At 50.6% G+C, this 22,567-nt stretch overlaps 1 protein-coding gene across 2 annotated transcripts in view; it reads right to left on the reverse strand.

The window, feature by feature from the left end:
* Nucleotides 1-20,000, reverse strand: part of ST8SIA2 (ST8 alpha-N-acetyl-neuraminide alpha-2,8-sialyltransferase 2) — a 72,386-nt gene extending 52,386 nt beyond the window's left edge. The window contains exon 1 of one of the 2 annotated variants that reach the window (XM_005221765.4): nucleotides 19,711-20,000. In XM_005221765.4, the coding sequence (XP_005221822.1) occupies nucleotides 19,711-19,808 (98 nt within the window). In that variant the 5' untranslated portion in view covers nucleotides 19,809-20,000. The remainder of the gene's footprint in view (nucleotides 1-19,710) is intronic. The other variant, NM_001098113.1, reaches the window with a different exon arrangement.
* Between the last annotated feature and the right edge of the window lie 2,567 nt (nucleotides 20,001-22,567).

The raw sequence follows: 22,567 nt of genomic DNA on the forward strand, positions 1-22,567 counted from the left end.
TGGCAAGGCCGGACTGTAATCACGGCCCGCTTTGATCAGGGAGCTCTCTGAAATTTCGCATCACTTCACCACACCGAGGAAAGGAATCACTCACACGGCACCAGTTCAGTTCAGTCGCTCAGTTGCTTCCGACTCTGCGACTTGATGGACTGCAGCACGCCAGGCCTCCCTGGCCATCACCAACTCCTGGAGCTTGCTCAAACTCATGTCCATCGAGTCGGTGATGCCATCCCCCCATCTTATCCTCTGTTGTCCCCTTCTCCTCCTGGTGCCAGGAGCCCGCTGATGCCCCGGCCGGTGGCCCTGGAGCACCCTCGCCCCAGGCACACTCCTGCAGGGGGTGTTCGTGCCCACCCTGCACCACCTGCGCGACTGCTTTGGTCTCTTGGTTCTTGCACTTCTTGGTCCTTCACCATGGCCTTTCTCCTTTTGTTCCTGCTTCCAACTCTCGTAGCTTAATCCTGGGATCTCAGCAACATTAAGGATGGCTACACTCATGGCTTCAATTGTCTCCCTCCAGCTGGCTTGCAATCTCCATCTCAGCTCTGATCTCTCTACTACATATTATTCCTTACATATTGATCACAGTTATCTACCATCTAGGGGACCTTAGAGAAGTCCATCCCCATCTTGGATTGTTATTGTCATGCCTGGAAAATACTGGGAAAATGGGCTGGTTGGCTTCTTTTGTCCCTAAGCTCCAATAATTAGTGACTCAATGATTTTTAAATGTCTTCATTCCCCCATAGATGAACTCTGTCCTCTTAAAATCATCATGTTTAAAGTTAAACTCCTCATTAAGGCACAGCTACCCCTCTGGATTCTGACACACACAGTGGGCTCAGCCATCCTGGATGATCCCAGAGTGTTTTCATTTTGTCTCTGTAACCAAGACTCCCTAATTCTCTCTTCCTTTCCATTCGCAGCCCACTGCCCCCCAGCCCTCCCTCCATGCTGCTCCTAGAGATGACCCAGGTGGTCCCCTGCAGATTCTGCCCCTTTCAGCAACACACAATCTGCACATTCAAAACATTTCAAGGGTCCCAATTGTTCATAGCAGCTCCTCTTCAGCTTTGTGGTTTCCCTGGAGAATCCTTTAAAATGTATGGATCCTCCATCCACAAAAATGCCTAAAACTTCAAGAGGTCCATGGGCTTCCCTGTGGCTCAGATGGTAAAGAATCTGCCTGCAATGCAAGAGACCCAGGTTTGATTCCTGGGTCGGGAAGATCCCCTGGAGAAGGGAATGGCAACCCACTCCAGTATTCTTACTTGGGAAATCCCATGGACAGGGGAGCCTGGCGGGCCAGGGTCCATGGGATCACAAAGAGTTGGACTTGACTGAGCGACTATGGATCTCCCGAAATGTATCACAGGCTCTTTAGAGATCTTTGAACCCCAACTTAGACCAAAGCAGCCCCTCAAAGAATCTCATTTTTTGAGTTCTGGAGCCCGTGACAACTTGACTCTGCACCCTCTGTTCTATCCTGTTTTCCTCCAGCCTCAGATCCTCCTGAAGCCCCCACTCCAGCCAAGCCCCAAAGGTAGCAGCAGCTCCTTGATGGGCACGTGAACCTTCTTTGGCTCAGGCCATTCTCCCCATCTGAATCATCAACTTTCTTCTTGCAGCTAAGTCTTGGACCATTCCTTCAAGTCCCACACCAATCCCACCTTCTCCAGAAAAGGTCTCTCTTGCTCCCCGCCCTGCGTGGGCTTCCTCTCTGGAGCTCCTGTAGGTCTGAGTCATCAGCCATCAGCACCATATGGTCAATTTTTGTTTCTATGACATGGCAAGGCTCACCCCTGAGGCCAGGGACTGTCACTAGGCTGAAATGCTTGCTGGCGATAATCAATCTTCCTGATTATGACTGAAGGAAGAAGGCTTCCAAAATGCTCCAGCTGGGCTCTGAGTGAAGCCAGCTTTTCTATATTTTATTACACACACCCACATGTTTTCTAAAACATAGTATAAAAGTGAAAGTTAGTTGCTCAGTTATGTCTGACTCTTGGTGACCCCATGGACTATAGCCTGCCAGGCTTCTCTGTCCATGGGATTCTCCAGGCAAGAAAAAGACACATGTATCCCAATATTCATTGCAGCACTACTTACAATAGCTAGAACATGGAAGCAACCTAGATGTCCACTTACATATGAATGGCTAAAGAAGCTGTGGTACATATATACAATGGAATATTATTCAGCCATAAAAGGAACACATTTGAGTCAGTTCTAATGAGGTGGATGAACCTAGAGCCTATTATACAGAGTGAAGTCAGAAAGAGAAAGGTAAGTCAGAAAGAGAAAGATAAGTATCATATACTAACGCATATATATGGAATATAGAAAGATGGTACTGCCATTCACACGGCAGCAATGGAGAAACTAGAGAACAGACTTATGGACACAGGAAGAGCGGAGGAGAGGGTGAGATGTATGGAGCGAGTAACATGGAAATTTACATGACCATATGTAAAATAGATAGCCAATGGGGATTTCCTGTATGACTCAGGGAATTCAAACAGGGGCTCTGTAACAGTCTATCACAGTGGGATGGGGAGGGAAATGGGAGGGAGGTTAAGGAAGGAGGAGACATGGGCATACCTATGGCTGATTCTTGTCAATCTGTGATAGAAAAACAAGAAAATTCTGCAAAGCAACTAACCTTCAATTTAAAAAATAAATAAATTAATTAAAAAGAAAAAAAGAATACCAGAGTGGGTAACTATTTCTTTCTCCAGGGGATCTTCCTGACCCAGGGATCAAACACAGGTCTCCTGCATTGTAGGCAGATTCTTTACCATCAGGGAAGCGTGGTATACTGAGCATGCTTTATCTGGAACACCAATCCTGCTGTAACAGGATGATGCTCCAAGTGGTACTGAGATGTGGGCAATAAGCATGCTGTGAGTTCATCTTGCCTGCTCATCAAGAGGCTTCACTGAGATGTGAGAACACCCACTGAGATGCTGGGCATGTGGAAGACCCTCTGTGTGTATGTCTGCCTTCCTCCTCCTTCAGAGTGACTTTTTTTCCTTTTAAATGTAGAGCAGGTGGTAGGTGAAAATAGCTCAGCACCTATTTATTATCCTGCTCTAGCATTTCAGGGCAAGGAATTTAGAGGCATAGCAAAAGGATTAGATGTTTACAGCGAGTCTGAACTCACTCAACAGGGAAGGTATCCAGTGGTGATGCTGGGGAGCTGAAGATCATTGGTTTCTGGAACCTCATTTACAGACAGGGAAATTGAGGTCCTCGGAGCTCCGGGCCTGCCCTTGAGGTGGCAGCTCTCCCAACTCTTAACTCACCTGTGATGATGACATGTTTCTCATCATCACACAAGAATTCTCTCCTCCATCAGATCACAAACTCCTCAAGCACTTTTTCTGTGCTGAGTTCATCTTTGCTTTCTCTGCGATCCAACAAATGTTGGTAATCAACCCTGAATATTCCTTGGAAGGACTGATGCAAAAGCTCCAATACTTTGGCCACTGGATGCAAAGAGCCGACTCATTGGAAAAGACCCTGATGCTGGGAACCATTGAAGGCAAAAGGAGAAGGGGTTGACAGAGGATGAGATGGCATCACTGAGTCAATGGCCATGAATTTGAGCAAACTCTGGTAGATGATGAAGGACAGGGGAGCCTGGCATGCTGCAGTCCATGGGGTCGTGAAGAGTTGAACATGACTTAGTGACTAAACAACAACATCTTTGCATGTCACCAGCATCTTGCACAGGGTTTGTGAGCCCTGCATGTGACAAATCAGATGTTTTGTGATGACTACACAAGGCTCATGGTGACAGGTACCAGTGAGCCTTCCTGAGGTTTTCTCCAGGGTCTTTGGATGCCATGTAAGGCTGCTGTTTCTGCACCAAATCGGGAACAGACTGACTCTTCCAGCAGACATTGCCCACGGCACAGAGTGTGCTGGTTACGCTGAAACACTGTATTTGAGATTTAGTCCTTGAGCATTTACCAGGTGACATGCCCTGGGTATATAGAGATGAACAAGATGGAATGGATCTTTCCCTCATGAAGAATCATCTTGTGCAAGAGGAAGAAAAAGAAGAACAAAAGCAAATATATCATCATCTGATCCTGGCAGAACAACACTCTCCAGTGGCTAATCTCTGCCTATTTTCAAGACAGAAAATAAAAACAACACCGCACAATGGAACTCTGATGAAGACCCCAAATCCAAAAAGTTCAACACATTTTACTTTATTTTATCTCAATTGATCTCAACTCTCAAATGCTCCAGCTTCAGAAGGTTTAAGATTAGGTACCACTAAGCTGGCTAGACCAGCATTGATTGAAAAACCCTCCTGGGTACTACAGGATGGAGGAGGTTGCAGACCCTTATTAATCTCCTTGTTATCAGCATGATCTCAGCCTGCCAGGAGCCAGCTTACTAGATTCCCAGTTCTGGCCACATCCACATCCCCCTGGCTTCTGCGTACCAGGCCACGGAGCTTGTATAGCACCACGAATTACCCTGCTAAGAAAACTTTACCAGTGAGCAGGTCTTTGTCCATGGAATCGAGGAAAAAGGAAAAGTAGGTTTCCTCTATAAACCAGACGGACCTCAATGGGTCTCAAATCAGACAGTTACACGGGAGCCCATATAACCCACTATATTTTCTCTTCTTTGACCATGGAAAGGAATAAATAAATGATTGTGGAATGCGGGTGGCAGGGGCTGTTCTGAGCATTTCTCTGGAACTGACTCCCCCTTCCCGCTCTCCCTCCTTACTTTCTTTGTTCTCCAAACCAGCACTTACTCTCTGCCAGGCACTGTGCAAGGGGCTGAAAGTAATGAACCAATGCAGCACAGATCTGAAATGGTCCTAGCCCTCCTAAAGCTACAGTCTAGCAGGCAGGAAAGGCACCATGCAAGAAACGTGAATTGTGAAAAACGGCTTCCCAGGTGGGGCTAGCTATAAAGAACCCACTTGCCAATACAGGAGACATAAGGGACGTGGGTTCTACCCCTGGGTCAGGAAGATCCCCTGGAGGAGGAAATCGCAACCCACTCCAGTATTCTTGCCTGGGAAACCCCATGGACAGAAGAGCCTGGTGGGCTACAGTCCATGGGGTCTACAAAGAGTTGGACACGACTCAAGCAACCGAGCAGCAACAGCAAAGGATGCTGGGAGCCTGGGGGGCTGGGACGGGGTGGAGGGGGTCTCACCTAGTAGTGCTGCTGGGGGCTGGGCAGGAGCTCAACCGTCCTTGCTTTTGAGTCATCCACAATATTGTTTCACTGGAGGATTCTTTTTTGTGTGCACTGGGCAATTTCCCAGATACAGTGAGACATTGTATCTGGAACTAGGTACTTTTTTGGAAGATTCACTCACCCTCTGTAGAAGTTCTACAAGGACTTGTCACGGCTCTGCTGCCAAGGGGGCAGATAATGGTCCCAAAGAGAAGTCAGGCAAGCACAACATCACGGCATCAATTTCAGTCATTTTTAGGTCTACCTCCATGTGTTTTGCTGATCCCACTTTACTGACAGTATTTTCTTTAAACTGACTCACTTAAAAACATAAATGAGTTTATCATCAAAGGAACCCTTAATATCACTGCCATAAATAGAATACCAATATCCCTTGCCCTAAATAGAAGGTAACGGCAAAAATAAATAAAATTAAATTCCTGGCTTCCAGCCTGTCTCGAGGCTGTCTTTATCTGAAGTAGCAGATTGGTTTTAAAAGGCTCCCCTCTACTGGCCTTCGATCACCCCTAGAGGCCTCCCTCATCAATTCCTCTGCTTTTTATAACTGAGAATGGAGTTTGGAATTGGATTGCTGGCTGGGCAGGCCACCAAAACCACTCAGGAACCCCAAGAACTCTAGGGAACTGTTACTGCGCGTGCCAACTGTGAAGTGGGGCCGTCAGCTGTGTGAATGATCACATCCAGGCCAAATGCACGAAGGGGTTTAATGACACAGGCCAGGTGGCTGAGCAGTTTTCTCTGGAAATTTCTATCACTTGCCCCAGCCGTGGATCAAGGTTATTCTGGTACAGACATTGCAGCCTCCTTAAGCTCACTTAAAACGTCAATTCAACACTTGTTTAAGATTTCTTCTTGCCTTACTTCACGGCCAGGGCCTCACTTTGGGAGGGGAAAGAAAGAGAAGCAGGTTGATCCACAGGGCTAAACCCTGACACTCTGGAAATGACCAGCTAGACCCTGATGAAATTCAGTTCTTTTTTTGTGTTGATTAAGCAGTTACTTTACACGAGTCTGTTTACTCATCCATAAAATGGTTTCTTTCCAGGGTTTTAATGTGTGTATGTTTTTTTAGGTCTTGCCATGTGGCAGGTGGGGTCTGAGTTTCTCAACCAGGGATCAAACCTGTGCCCCCCTGCATGGAAAGCTGAGTCTTAACCACTGAACCACCAGGGAAGTCTTGTCCAGGGTTTTATAATACATGTGTGAAATAGCATATGCAAACTCCTGGTGTGCACACAGGCATCTGGCTGTAATAATAACCATTATTGATTTTTCTGACATCCATCTAGGGGTGAAGGCCAACTCTGATGGGCAACAGGGATCCTCAGACAACCTTCCCCTGGTTTGACGGGTCAAGGTCTTTGCCTTGGGCTGGGGCTCTGCTGAAAGGCCAGGAGACCAATTATTCCCACCAATGCAAGGAGCGTGTATACAATTTGCCTGGGGTCTTGTTCCGATGCAGATTCAATTTCATCAGGTGTGGGTTCCAGGGTGAGGCCTGAGGTTTTGCTTGTCTACCCAAACCCCAGATGAGGCCCCTGTTGCTGGGCCAAGGATAACACTTTGACAAGGCTCTAGCTCAATGGTTCTCCCAGTAGGGGTTCTCGGAGGGAGGGGCCAAAGGTATCAGCATCTCTTGCAACTTGTTAGTGAGGCCAGTTCTCAGGCTCCACCTGCTGAATCAGAAGCTGGGGGGTGGGGCCAGCACTGTTTGTAACAACCTCCAGCTCTGGCACTTCCTGCCCTTGGAAAGCGCAGCACTAGCTCAGGTCTGTGGTTGTATGGGCGTTGTCTGGCCTGAGCCTGAAAGGGGATAGACAGCTGCCTCTCAGCAAGTCCCAGCCCAGCAGGATGATCTCTGGGGATGAGCATTCTGGGTCTCTGTTCAGACTCACCCTTGAGACACAGACACTGACAAAAGCTACTCACACACAGGTGGTAAGGAAAAGGGCCTCTGGGAACCTGGTCTGGGACGGGGGGCGATCTGGGTTGTCTGCCCAGATCGTGGGCCTCCCCTTCCTTCCCCCTGCTCCCCTTCCCCACCACTCCGTGACTTCCATGCAGTTTAGACTTTTACCAGGCCATATGGGTCCCTCCACTGAAGTTAGACAGGAAGGCAGGCCAATGAGTATTTACAGTGTCCACAAAAAGTGTGTGTTTGCACATACACTTACGTGTACATACACAGTCCTAAATCCCAGGCGTTGGGAATTTGCCCTCCCCCTCTGGCAAGCGTATCCAAATATACTCATAACAAAGTAATGGTTCACATTGATGTTTCTCTAATTCTAGTACCAGTTCTTTCCTCTTTTTCTCCCTCTGCTCCTTCCCATATGCTTTTTGGTACTACATTATTTTATGAATTAAATAGCCATGGAATTAAAGACGCTTGCTCCTTGGAAGAAAAGATATGACAAACCTAGACAGCATATTAAAAAGCAGAGACATCACTTTGCTGACAAAGGTCCATCTAGTCTATGGTTTTTCCAGTAGTCATGTATGGATGTGAGAGTTGCACCATAAAGAAAGCTGAGCGCCAAAGAGTTGATGCTTTCAAACTGTGGTGCTGGAGAAGACTCTTGAGAGTCCGTTGGACTGCAAGGAGATCAAGTCAATCCTAAAGGAAATCAGTCCTGAATATTCATTGGAAGGACTGATGCTGAAGCTGGAGCTCCAATACTGTGGCCCCCTGATGCGAAGAGCTGACTCATTGGAAAAGACCCTGATGCTGGGAAAGATTGAAAGAGGGATGAGAAGGGGATGATAGAGGATGAGATGGTTGGATGGCATCACTGACTTGTTGGACATGAGTCTGAGCAAACTCAGAGAGACAGTGAAGGACAGGGAAGTTTGGCGTGCTGCAGTTCATGAAGTCACAACGAGGTGGACATGACTTGGCGACTGAATAACAGCAGCATTCCTTTCTTGCGTATATACCACATTCTGCTTATCCAGTCATCCACTGATGACACTTTTTGGTTACTGAAAATGATAGTGCTATAAACACAAGTGTACAAATACCTGTTCAGATCCTTGCTTTTGATTCTTGCAGTATGTACCCAGCCGTGGAATTGCTGGGTCAGATGGTACTTCTATTTTTAATTTTATGAGGAACCACCCTACTGTTTTCCACAGCAGCTGCACCATTTTACATTCCCCAGTTATATTTTACTGATGCCTCAGAACACTATGAATAGGATACTGTTAACTCCTTTAGAAAGTTTAGGAAACTGAGGCTCAGAGAAGTGAAGCCACCTGCCTGAGGTCACACAGGTAATAAGTATGTCATCAGTGATCAGTGCCTTAGTCTTCCCGTAGCAGCTCCCAGGGGCTCCAAAGGTGCGGTCCAGTGTCTCAAAGCATGAACATTGAGTCTGGCTCGTAAGGAAGACTTGCCAGTTCTTGTGTGGGTGCCAGTCACTCAGTCGACTCTTTACAACCCCCTGGACTGTAGCCCACCAGGCTCCTCTGTTCATGGGATCACCAGGCAAGAACATTGGAATGGGTAGCCATTCCCTTCTCCAGGGGATCTTCCTGACTTGGGCCTCCTGCATTGCAGGCAGATTCTTTACCATCTGAGCCACCAGGGAAGCCCCAGTTCTTACAGACAGGAGAAAAGGAAGGCCCTAGGCTGGCAGCTGGGAGAGATTTACAATGAAGATCTGAGGGAGTCATATTCTAACGATGCTGGAGAGCAGAGCTTTGGCCTGGGTGCCCGTAGGCTGGGGATGGGGCTGTGACACCTTGGGCTGGCTCCATCCCCAAGGCTGGCTGTTCTTTAAGGAGCTACTTGTCAGAGGGCTGCTGCCCTGCTGCTCCGGTGGAAGAGGCTCCCAGCTCCGGCCAGGACCCTCACACCACTGTGGGTTCCTCTCCCGCCCTTCTCTTTACCTCTCCTTCGAACAAAGCCTATGGACTGGGGTGTAGTTTGTACATAAGGCAGAGTCCACTTAAAATTCAGCTCCCAAACCTCAGGAGCCTCAGAGTGCAGTGGGAGAGGGTTTGCTGCTTATAGGAGAAGAGCAAATGCAGGTCACCTGCCCGATGAGTTTACCAGCTCATTTTCTCTGGGTGTCTTAGCCTCCCCGCTCCATTATTTAAGCCACTCTGGCATTTACTAAGCAAGAAGATGTGAATTAATCCTGCGGATCACTCCTCCGAGCGCGGCCGATATTCTTGTGCTTGAAACTGGAGATGGGAAACCTAACGGCAAGCACCCACGCATCACTGGACTGTCCAAGGGTGTGTGCCTCTTCTCAACAGGAGCTGAAATGCTGCACCCAAGTATGGGGTTGCCATGGTGTTCAGGAGGCTCATCTGACCATCCGTGAGCCCTTGCTGAAGTCCCAGTGTTTCCAGTTTCCCTTTGCAAACTGTCTTTGTGGTACAGGAAATGGCCCAGGGCAGGAGGCGGGAAGCAGGGGGAACAGGCGCAGGCAGCCCAGTGATTCCAGGACACAGAAGTGACTACGAAGGGCATGGTGATGCAGTTGGGCAAAGCTGGTTGGCATCTCATTTCCTTGTTACTGGCTGTGTGACCTCAGCAAGACTTGGTCCCTCTCTGGGCCTCCAGTCCCTCATCTGTAGATGAACCAACTTGGCAGCTCCGAGTACAATATAAGCCCCTAGGAAAGAGACTCCCTGGGCCCCTACAACCTCCCTGCAGAAGTCTCCTCCCCACCTGCTTCCTTCCTTCCTTGCCAGGATCCAGGAAGCTGACCACCCTAGCCCTTCTGTCTTTCCCCAGAAAAAAATTCTTCCAGGCTTTAATCATTTGTGTTGTTTTTTCTCTTCCATCAGTGTGTGTGTGTGTGTGTGTGTGTGTCTCCTATAGTGAGCTGATCAAACAAACATGCTGCAGAGCCACTCTGATGAGACCTGGTGGGGGCAAGGAGGGGGCTGGGGGAGAGGGAAGGAGGGAAGGTGGCATGGGGAGCACCATCCAAAACAAGATGCCATGGAGCCGGCCACCCTGAATCGCCTCCATCTCCTGGGCTGCCATATTCCATTACAGCCCCGCCTCTAGCATCCTGTCTCCAGAGCTCTCCTGGAGCGTGACTGTTCCCTGGGTTTCTCTCTTTCCTGCGGACCTCTCTCTTTCCCAGCTTTATCCTTTGGGGGAATGAGCATGTATATTTCCCTCACTGGATGTCATTTCATACATCAGTTATAGATTGTTCTCCTGATTTACTGGAACCTGGGTTCACACCCCAGCTCTGCCACTGACTGGCTGTGTGACTCTGGTCAAGTTGCTTAACTGTTCTGCCTCAGGTTGATCATCATCATAACAGAGGTAATAACAACATGGACCTCATAGGACTGCTGGGAATATTACAGGTGCGAACAGAGCTAAGGTGCTTAGGCTGTCATATGCATGTGACAGATACACCAATAAATAAATAAATAAATAAATAAGACCATTGTTATTCTTTGCTGCCGTCAGCCTCCACTGAGAAAAGAAGTGTGAGGAGTGAGCCCCTGTTTCTAGAAGCAATGCCTCTGTTTACTCTTCAAGGTAAACTCAGATCCCAAACTATAGATTTCACCCATCAATAACATTTCCAAAAACATTGGGGCTGAGGGACTTCCAGGATGGTCCCGTGGTTAAGATACCATGTTTCCAGCACAGGTGTCTTGTGTTTGATCCCTGGGTGGGGAACTAAGATCCCCCACTGCACTGGTCCAAAAACACAGTTTGGGGCTAAGTTTAGGAAAAATGTAACACTACTATCTACCATCACCCTCTTTCAGGAAAGAAAGGACATTAACACCCAAAAGAAGAACATCATCTCAGAAGATAGCTGAGTTCTCAGAAAATGACAGGTTGAAAACTTGAAACTAACAGAATCGTCATGGCTACATTGTATCTCTTATTTTCTCTTTCCTTTTTCCTTCTGGGTCACTGCCCATCTGCAGATCAGCATTGGGAACCGCTGACCTCAGGGTCATTTCAACCTCCTACCATCAACTAAGAGGCGGAGGAGAAACTGCAGCCCTGAGCCTTTAAAGGGGACCAGGAACCAGAGCTGTGTGCCTCCCTGCTCCTGCAATAATGATAGCCAAATGCTGGAGAACTCTGTGACAGAGCAGAGAGCTTCTTTCTCAAAGAGCAATTTCCGAACTCAAACACACACCCACACAGGGACTCCGGGTTTCCCGGAGCAGCCAACCAGGATTCCAAGTGTAGAAGTGTCTGGGAGGAGCCCACTCCCTGCCACCATGGAATACAGACACCTCTGGAGCAGTTTCCTTTGCCACTGCAAAGTCTGCGACAGCTGAAGCTAAGAAATACTAGGACAAACAGGTCCCGTCAGGACACTGGGCAGTTTCCTAGCCAAGTGACGAATTGCAGGAGACTGGGGAGAATTTAAAACCAGCCCAGCTGCCGCCCAGGAGAGTGACTAATCTCAGCACTTAAGGACAAGCCCCAGACCAGCAGTCACTCAGACACAGGGGATGGTTTCCCTGCTTGCACATGGCACCCCAGTGTCTCACCCTGGGGCTTCTCCTGGAGACATGGATCTGTGCCCATCTCCTCACGGGAGACTGCCACCTGACCAGCCCCCCGCCCCCAGTGGCATTCATGTTCCTGCCCACCCCCATTCTTTGTATTTATTTACTGGCTGTGCCGAGTCTGGGGTGCTATGCAGGCTTTTCTCTAGTTGTGCCGAGTGGGGGCCACTCTCTAGTTGCGGCGCATGGGCTTCTCATTGCAGTGGCTTCTCTTGTTGCAGAGCACAGACTTCAAAAGTTGTGGCACACGGGCTTAGTTGGCCCCGCAGAATGTGAGATCTTCCCTGAGCAGGGATCGAACCCGTATCCCCGGCACTGGCAGGTGGATACCTAACCACTGTTTCACCAGGGAAGGGCACCCCCACCCCCCCAACTCTCTTCACTGTATCTTTCCACCTGCCTCATGAAGTCATTTTTGCTTGAGGCAGCTGAAAGGTGCAAGGCTCCTGAATCCCACTGAGGGTTCTCGCAGCTGCTTAGAAGTCTTGGCTGAACCATCAGGATTCCCTGGTTTGACCAGTGTTAATCAAAACACAACTTAAAGGTGCTTCATAGAGAAAATCTTTGAGATGATGCACATCAATCAGTGGCCATGAACTTGGGCAAAGTCCAGGAGACGGTGAGGGACAGGGAAGCCTGGTGTCCTACAGTCCATGGGGTTGCGAAGAGTCGTACACAACTTGGCATCAATGCATCAATCTGACCTCTTATTTCTTTCTCCCTCAATGTTTCAAACACACAGCACATCCTTTCTGTTCAGCATCCTTTCCGGGGGCCAGCCAATGGAAGGAAACAGCTGGCCTCAAGTCTGCTCTCACTGCCAGTGTGGAGGCCATTACGGTGATAAAGATGGGCAGAGTGGGCACTTCCTTTCCAGGCAAGAGGAGGACGGTGGGGGCGCTGGCATTATAGGCAGTGGCAGAGCTAGAAAGAGCTTCTCTGGAGAAAAAAAAAACTGGACAGGGTCTTGGAAGTGGAGCTTTACATCTTTGCTTTGTTATCTAAACTGGCAGCAGGAGCCTTACCACTGGGTCCCCCTCTTTTACAAACTAGAAAGTTCCTTTCATTCCCATGGCCCACTCCCCAACATTTGAGATGACAAAACTGTGCCCTCAACTGGGCTCTAACCTCCATGTTGGATACACATATAGTGAAAAGCAAGGGGCTTTCTGAGCAAGTGGAGGGTATTTAATTGCTTTACAATTGAGTGGACCTTTGGTGGGGAGAGCTTCCCTGGTGGCTGAGATGGTAAAGAATTCGTCTGCAATGCAAAAGACCTGGTTTCAATCCCTGGGGTCGCAAAGATCCCCTGGAGTAGAATACAGCAACCCACTCCAATATTCTTGCCTGGAGAATCCCTTGGATAGAGGAGCCTGGCGGGCTGCAGTCCATGGGTTGTCAAAGAGTCAGACATAACTGAGCAACTAACACACACAGACCTTTGGGAGCAGAAGGGTGAATGCTCGTATTTCCCACGTGCTTGGCCCAAGACCAGTCCATCATAAAGGAAATCAGTCCTAAATATCCATTGGAAGGACTGATACTGAAGCTGAAGCTCCAATACTTTGGCCACCTGCGAAGAACTGACTCACTGGAAAAGACCCTGATGCTGGGAAAGACTGAAGGCAGGAGAAGGGGACGACAGAGGATGAGACGGTTGGATGGCGTCACCGACTGGATGGACATGAGTTTGAGCAAGCTCCGGGAGTTGGTGATGGACTGGAAAGCCTGGTGTGCTGCAGTCCATGGGGTCACAAAGAGTTGGACATGACTGAGCAACTGGACTGAACTGAGGCCCAAGTTTGTTCATTCTAAAAATACTTTATGGGTTCTATTTACTAAACCGTATACTTATCACCAGGTGGCTCCGTGGTAAAGACTCTGCCTGCCAATGCAGGAGATGTGGGTTTGACCCCTGGGTCAGGACAATTCCCTGGAGGAGGGCATGGCAACCCACTCCAGTATTCTTGCTTGGAGAATTCCATGAAAAGAGGAGCCTGGTGGGCTACAGTCTGGAGTTGCAAAGAGTTGGACATGACTTAGCAACTAAATGGCAATACTTATCACCAGGGGCCAGGGAAGCGGGGAAAACATAATCATTGAGTCCATCTCCATAGGATACTGGGATGCTAAGGGTATACAGAGAAGGAGCAGCTACACCAGACGGTCCAAGGAAGGTCTGGGGTCCCAGAATGCTTTGCAGAGGAGGTGATACTAGCTCTGAGCCTTAAAGGAGGAGTCAGAGGAAGGCAGGATGGATGGGTGAGGTCAGGAAGAATAGTGTGTGCAAGAAGGTTGTTCCAGAAAGCAGTAAGTGCGCGTGCAAAGGCACAGTTGCCTGAAGTCATGGTATGTTCCACTGAACTGTGAGCCATACAGAATGGCTGGAGCCCAGGAAGACTGAAGAGAGAGGCAGGGGCCAGATTACGTATTATCTTGTATGCCACACTAAAAGCAATGGGAGCCTTTATAGAATTCCACTCTCTCTGAGAAGTATTTATAATTTGTAATCTACAACATCCCCAATTTGTAAAACCTAAGCAATTTTAAAACCTAGCAACCCTGCTTTACAAGGGGAAAGAGGCCCTGAGTGGCGAATTGGTTTCTAAGAAGGATATCTATTTACAATTTAAATTTGATGCTAGGAACAGTTGGCAACAAGGACTTGGAGCAAGTCAGTTAAAAACCAGACTTTCTTTCTGTCCTATTTTATCCTCCAATCATGTTTATACTTGAGCAAAGTACACGAGGAGTGGGGTGAAGATTGGGCTAAAAAAAAAACAAAACATTGCCTCATCTTGTATAGGTATGTGTGTTTCTTACGGAGTGCCTGGACGGCAACTGTCCAAGGTCATTTCCTTTTGTCCCCACCCGGACTCATCCACCAAAAGGTGCACCTCACTCATCCTTGGCTTACGGCAGTAGTTGCCAGCTCACGGGTTTGATGATCAGAGCTGGTTCATTCATTACCTTCCCAGACAGCGTCTGATGTCTGACTGGGGTGCACCAGGACCCTGGCCATGATGTACTAGATGGCATCAGTTCTGACCAATCAGATGTCCGTTCTAAGAGGGCGGTGCCCTAGAGGGACCAGTTGTTAAGCATCTGTACTGTCAGCCCTAGTCCAGATGTCCAATCACATGGTGTGTAGAAGTGAGGAAGGTACATTCAGCTGACATCAGAGTCAGAGTTGCAATGGAATGGGAGTTTTCCTCCTTCAGAAGCTTCAATCCCAGGCCCCACCCGAGAGTCTGGGATGCTCAAGCTCATGGCTAGTGAACTTGTCTGCTAACCAGGGGACATTGCCACACTGAACCTGACCGGACAGGGGGCACTTTTGGGAGATGAGCCCCAAGTCCTTCTCAGTCTTCATCACTCACCTGTCCTCATTCTAAACTGCTGGCGCAGGGGTGGTTACTACTAAGTCAGACCACATCCTTAGGGAAACTGGACCTTTGGAAGAACTCAGTGGAATGAGTTAGGAAGGCCAGTTCTGAGACCTGTTCTGTAATGCCACTACAGGAGGCAAAGAATTCAGAGAAAGGGCAGTCTAGGATGTCAATCAAGACAGAGACTTTGGCTTCTCATAGAATTAGGGTCACTGGCTTTATCATGAACAAGTTATTCGGTCTTTCAGAGCTTCGGTGTCTTCACTGATGACCTAAAGGTAGCCACAGTACCTAGCTAGTTCCAAGAAGTGTGGTGAGGACTGAGTGAACTAACATTTTATTTATTTTAAAAGTCATTTACTGATTTCATTTTTTAAATTTATTTTTTGATCTTCCTATGCCAAAAATAATCCTGGGGGCATGTGAGATCTTAGTTCCCCAACCAGGGATCAAACCTTCACCCCCTACAGTGGAAGCACGGAGTCTTAACCACTGGATCAACAGGGAAGTCCCTGAACCAGTGCTTTAAAGCAGTAAGTATGGTGTCTGGCACTATTTGTGCTCAACAAATAGTAGCTCTTGGGGCCACTTAGTAGGGGACCATTGGGTTTCCACAAGGATGACGTGTTAACATCTACAAAACCCTTGGAATAGCTCTTGCTTCAAGCACTCAATAAATCAATAAACGTTAATGACCATCATCGTCTTCATCTTTGCCACTGCCATGCTTTCTATTATTATTATTACTGTTATTACTAGCTACATCCTCTTTGGGGCTTCCCAGTGGTAAAGAACCCAGCTGCCAATGCAGGAGACATTAAGAGATGTGGGTCAATCCCGGGTCGGGAAGATCCCCTGGAGGAGGGCATGGCAACCCACTCCAGTACTCTTGCCTGGAGAACTCCATGGACAGAAAAGCTGGTGGGCTACAGTACCTGGGGTCGAAAAGAGTCGGACACGACTGAAGCGACTTAGCATGCGTGCACATCAGCATGCGTGCACATCCTGTTTGTCCAGAGTTCTGTTATTCTTTTATGATTAGAGAACTCACTTGGGGACTGGGCATGGGGTTATAAATGAGGAGACCAGCTCAAACGAGCAGGCTTGCTCTGTCCTCAACCAGCCAGGGTGTAATCTTTGGTAAGTGATGCTACTTCTCTGGGTCAAATTTACCCCAATTACAAAAAGAGAGGGGGTTTCTTAAGTGGAACCCTACACCCCCTTTTTGTTCCAAGACTGAGTTGTTAGCCTTCCCTAAAGATGCCGTGCATGTCCATCACTGGGCCAGACCCTAGGGGATATTTATCCAACAGATGCTTACTGAATGCCTTCTGTGTGTCAGCTCCTGAGCCCACCATGGTGGGCACAACAGCCATGCTCACAACTCTCTCTTGAAGGTTACACTCAAGACTAAAGCTCAGGGGATGATCAGAAAAAGTTTGGCTTATGACTTTGTCCAGTGGACTCTAAAATTTGGGGGTGCTGCCTGAGTTGATGGGAGCTTTTACCAAAGTTTCACCCAATCTCTGATTGAGAATTTGAATTCACTCTTCGAAATCTTTGCAAAGAACCCATCTTTTTACATTTTCTTTTCCCATTCAACCCCAGGGAGGCATTTCCACAAGCAAGTAGGTTAGAAACGGAACTGTGGAAATCATTACTTAGCAAGAGATGTGTCTCTAGGGAAATAGCCCCTGGAAGAAAGCCGTGCCCTTCGCAACCCTTTAGACGATTCCTTGGGCAGGACAGAACTTCTGAGAACACCACATCAAAAGGCTTAATACTAAAAGGAATCAAGAGCTTAGCAAAAATATATCTCAATTTTGTTCCTCTAGATAACACACATGAAATCGTCTTTCCTCTTTTACTTCTCATTTGTTAATCCTTGGAAAATTTACTCCAAAAGAGATATTTTTTTTCCCCTTCCTTCCTAACAGATCACAGGGTCCTACCATTGTCTTCCAGAAACAGTCATCCTTTAACAGAACCTCTATTTTCTCCCAGGGACCAGCACTGGCGGGTGATTTGCAATCTTTCGAAGCACAGGTCAATATAAACTTGGGGAAGGGCAGGCAGGGTTGGCGCCATAGCCCCATGGTCTGAAGTTGGATTCCGGGTCTCCCAGGAAGGCAAGGCATAGGTTGAGGAAGACAGGAGTCCGATGCCTGGTGCCCTTCACTGGCTACTGTGCCAGGGCACTTACTGCACTGAGCCCCCGCTGGCTGTCCAAAGTTGGGGTGCTCCCAAAGATTAAATAAGTGACTGAGCTTGCAACTTGGCTTGTAAGCTTGGATTCCGGTCCTCTGCTCCATGTTCTTCCTCCCCGAGTCATGGCAAATCCCAGATGAGTGAACCCTGTGTGGGGCAGACTGGGGGTGGCACTGGAGGAGGGCTGAGGGAGAGGAAGCCAGGGCTCAGCCTGAGGACAGGGGCACTGGAGCTGGGGGGCGGGGTGGGTAGTGCCACACGAGATAACACATTTGACTTGTTTGACAATTTTCCCCACGGTGGGCCCAAGCAGGAATGCGCCCCTTTCCCAATCCCAGTGAAACAGATCTAAGGAAACACCCACAGCGGAGGAGCCCTGGCTTTTGAGCATATGGTAAGTGCCCTTCTTAGCTCCCATTTTGGAGCTTATTTCCGGATACCCTATTGAAACAACCTAAGGTGGGGAGTGGGTTTACAAGGTATTTGGCAGGAAAGCGTAGCATTATATGCAAAGTGATTTCCTGATCGCGTTTAAAAAAATTAAAAGTCACTGGCCTCTAGAAGAAATTCGGTAAAAGTTCAGTGGAGGGACAAGCGAGCAAGGCCTGACAGCGCCCAGCTCTTAAGTTTTCCTAGCACAATGGGCAGCCGCTGTTCCTTCCCTCGCGGGTCAAGGTCAGCAAGTGGCCTGGGCCACGCAGAGCCCACATCTTGGGGGAGAATGGGTGTGTGTGTAAGTGGGGGTGGGGCGCCGAGAGGAAGGCCCTCCCAACCGCGTCCTCCTTCACCCCGACTTGTCCTGCCGGATTTTCTTTCCGATCCAGTTTTGAGACGAACAGCTACCGAAAGGAGCGTTTCTCTTATCTCCGCGTAGGAGCCTGTCGTGTATTACGTGAACAGTATTTGGGAAAGTTTTCTGAGTTCTTGGAGAAATCGAGGAGGAGGAGGAGGGAGAGGAAGAGAGCGGGGTTCTTGAAGAGCAGTGGAGTTCCCAGAAGAAATTCTGGGGTTGCCAACCCGGGCAGGGGCGAGGAGCAAAGGCGAGAACAGGCAGTGGCGACCGCCCCGGGTTTCGGTCCTTAGGGCCTTGGCATTCTGGGCCAGGGCTGGCATTTCCCTTCGGAGGAACCTGTCGGCTCGGCCGGCCCTCAACTAGCGCCGAGAGTGAATGAAATACCCAGCGGGACAATGGAGGGGCGCGCGCGGCGCGGGACCAGCGGGAGGGAGCCTGCCCGAAGCTAGCCCCACGGAAGAAGGGACTTTCTGCCCACTCTGTGACCTCACGTTCTCTCTGCCCTGGGCCAGGAAGCTCTCCAAAGGGCCTCTCAGAACCCTGGATAGCCCCCTCCCCACACTTGCCCACCGCGGGGTGGAGGTTCTTTGTGGAAAAGGGCTGGCCAGCGTGCGGGCGGCCGCGGGGCGGGGCGCGAGCCTCAGCCTCCCCGACCCACAGCGGGTGCGTCCCGCGCCGCGAGTGCGCACTCCTCGAAGTCCTGTGCCAGGACTGGGGCTCGCGGTCCCGCCCTCAGAGAGATCGGGAGAAAAGCGAGGGCAGGACCGTGTGCCTGGGAACCCCTCGCCCCCGCCCCGCCCCAATCCCCAGCCAGGACAAGCGGGGGGCGGTACAGACTTTGCCCAAAGGTCTCGTGTCCGCGACCAGAGCGCACAGGAACCCGGGGGCGCAGGGGGCGCGGCGGAATTAGCTGAACGTCCAAAACCAGGTGAGGGTGGGGAAGGGATGACAGCTAACCCCTGCGCGCTCCTACCAGCCCGCGCCCCAGTGCTGGGCTCCCGGGCAGGCGGGAGGCGCGTGTGCGTATCTGGGTGTCCTGGGGACCCTCGCCTTCCTGGGAGCCCGTGGAGAGCCCCCGCCCTTCGCCCTGGCCCCGGGGATCCCCTCCCCCAGCACAGAGATCCCCGCGCGCCCCCTGCCCACTTTGCTAAGGCGAGAAAGCGGCCGAGCCGGAGACAAAGAAACTCCAACCTCCTCCACTCTCGGCCTCTCCGCCCGCCCCAGACACTCCCCGGCGCCCTCCCTCGACCCCGGCGACAACGCGCGCGGACAGGCCGAGGAAGGGAGGCAGGGTGGGCGAGTCTGCTCCCCTACGCGGGCCAGCTGGAGGCTGCCAGTCCTCCCGGCCCGGTCACTTCCCGCGGGAGCCGCGCCCCCGCCTTCCGCTGCGCAGACAGTCCCGGGCCCCCGGCACCGCCACCCCGGGTCCAAATCATTCCCCACCTCTCCCGCCGAGCGACAGGGGGGCGCGGCGCGCAAACAAAGCGGGTGCAAGGGTGGATACAGAGTGCAGGGGTGTGGAAGAGATCCCGCCCGGGCTCGGCACGGGCCCCGGCGCAGCTATTTATTTACCCGATTTCTTCTTCGATCTCCGAGATGTCTGCGAAGATGAGGAAGACCACGAGCAGCGTGAGCGCAGCCAGCATCCAGCTCCGGAACTGCAGCTGCATGGTGGGTTCGCGCCCACCGGGACCCGCGCGGGCCGGCGAGAAGAGCTGGAGCTGGGGGGCGCAGCGGCAGGCGCCAGAGCCTCGGCGCGCAGCCGGGCAGACACGCTGCGCTCCGGGCGAGTCCGGGCCAGCGGCGGCGGCGGCGGCAGCAGCAGACAAGGGTTGCTCAGGCGCGGCGAGCCCGCTCGCTCGCTCTCAGCTCGCGTCCGCCCCTCCTCTCCACTCCCCTCCCCTCCCTTCCCCCGCCCCGCACGGGGCTCCGCGCGCAGTTTGACAGCTTCGCTCCGCGCCCCTGCTCTCCTCCTCCCACTCTAGACAACTCCAGTGTCCAGCCTTCGGCCTTTGCTTCTCCCGCCTGCCTTCTTTTCGTTCCCGAGGGCGCAGGAATGTGGCCGGAGCCAGCCACTCCCCGCTTAGGGAGGCTGGGCTCGGAGCACCGCGTGCGTCCGGGTACCAAGCGGAGCCCGAGGGAAGAGCGCGCGCCGCTCGGCGTGCCCCGCCGCCTGGCAAACGCCCCCCCGCTTCTCTCAATCTTTGTCCAGCGCCCTCGGTTTCTCGCAAAGTTTTCCCAACACAAAGACCAACACCTGGAAACAGCCCCCGGCGCGCGGCGAGGAGCTGGTTTCAGCCAGGCAGATGTTTCAGCAGTTGACGAATTAGGAGGGGTGGTGGGGGAAGGGGAGGGGAGAAGACATCCGAGACAGGCCAACTTCGGCGGGGACGCTGATTGCAATTTGTGGGTGAGGTGCTCGCCCCGCCCCCCACCCCACCGAGAGAAATCAGCCCCGCCAGGCGGTCCTCTTGGTCTCCGCCGACAGACCCACGGAGACTGGGTCCAGAGAGGGCTCGCTGAGTTGCTTGAGCTATTGGAGCCTTGGCTAGATCCCCGACTCCTACCGGAGTGGCTCCTCTGTCCACAGTGGCAGACACAGCGCTCACCCTGCCTGGGCCCCACGGGTGCTAGTTCTGAGCTGGGCTTCATCTTCCCAGCTCTTGCCCTCTTCTGGCAAAATCAATACCCCCCGGGGGGGATCCTACCTTGATCTAAAGGTCTGCTAGAAAATTTGCCTCCACAAGGGGTAATATCCCCCTCTCCCGCTGAATAGTTACACTTCCCCAGCCTTAGACCGCTTAACTCAAATTACATTTTGCATCACCCATTAGCCTGGGGTGGGAAGGGCCCCATTAAGTTTTACAGGAATTAGATAATTACCCAACTTTGCTTCTTCTTGTGCTAATGGTAACAATCCTGAAATCAGAAAACTTCCCAGAAATGATCAGCTGGCTAGGAAAGGGAGGCTACATGCCAGGGCCTCCCTGGAAAGCACTGGAGAATGAATGGGAGAGGCAGCTCGGCTCGCCCACACCGAGCCAGGTCCCGGAGGGGCTTGGAGCAGAGGTGACTGTGGCGAACCCCTTCGGAAGAGCCCTGGGGTGGTACGAATTGACCTTTTTGATTTCTCCTCCAAAGCACTGGCTGTGCTGAGTCCTTCTGCCTCCTTGAGTGTAGGAGTTGTATTTGATATCATTTAACCTTGTTTTTTCTGAGATAAATGGTTCGGATATTGGAAGAGGAGCGGACAGAATGGGAGGCAACTGTTATGCTGCTCCATGTTTCAGTCACTCCCCCATTCACTCCATCATTTGGCAATATTTACTGAACGCCTACTCTGTGCCAGGCTCTGTGCTAGGGGCTAGAGATGGCCTACAAAGAGGCACATGTTTTCTGCCCCCTAGTGGTTCACGGTTCAGGAGGAAGACACATTTGTAGTAATGGAGACTACAGAAAGAGGCAGGATCCATCCCTGGGTCGGAAAGATCCACTGGAGAAGGGCATGGCAACCCGCTCCAGTATTCTTACTGGAGAATTCTATGGACAGAAGAGTCTGGCAGGCTACAGTCTATGGGGTCGCAAGGAGTCAGACATGACTGAAGCAACTTAGCACGCATACACAGGGGATGTGAGCTACAATGCAGCTATGGTCTCTTGAATGGCTTACAATTGATCAATGGGATCAGCCCTCTCCTCCCAAAGCAAGAAGAAACTGGCTGGCCTTAACCCTCTGCTTCTCTACAAATTACATTCTTACTGTGCTGAACATCATGGAGAGGTTGCCACTATCCTTAATTCATCCCAGGTCAGGTAAACATCACTGTTACAAGCACTGCTACAACAGTCTATTTCCATTATCTATTAGGTGACCTGTGTTATCATTCCAGCGTCAGATGCTTCCTTTCTTGGACTCACTTGAGGAGTCATTATAAGTGGCCAGGAGGAATAGAAACTTGGTGAACAGTTCCATCCCTTATAGCAGGGGTTCCCAGCTTCAGGGATCTAATGCTTGATGATCTGAGGTGGAACTGATGTAAAAATAATAGAAATAAAATGCACAATAAATGTTATACACTTGAATCGTCCTGAAACCATCACCCCCCACCCCCGCTGCCCTGTCCATGGATAAACTGTCTTCCACAAAACTGGTTCTTGGTGCCAGAAAGGTTGGACACTGCTCTCTTATAGAGAAATCTTGTAACCAGTCCCACAGAGCAACAATCTTCAAGTATATCTGCTGGGAAGTAGCACTAGCTTTGTAACGGGGAGGCTGTCCTTGCACTGAGAGCCATTGAGATGGGATTTTACTCTGAGACTTGTAGGGAACCCTTGTGATAGTTGATCGTGGGATGCTGTCCCTAAGCACTTAGGTTTGAATCCTCATCAGCCAGCTGCTTTTACAGTGATCTGTGTACATTCCCTGCCC

This window comes from Bos taurus, chromosome 21, assembly GCF_002263795.3.
Source record: "Bos taurus isolate L1 Dominette 01449 registration number 42190680 breed Hereford chromosome 21, ARS-UCD2.0, whole genome shotgun sequence".
Lineage (NCBI taxonomy): Eukaryota > Metazoa > Chordata > Mammalia > Artiodactyla > Bovidae > Bos > Bos taurus.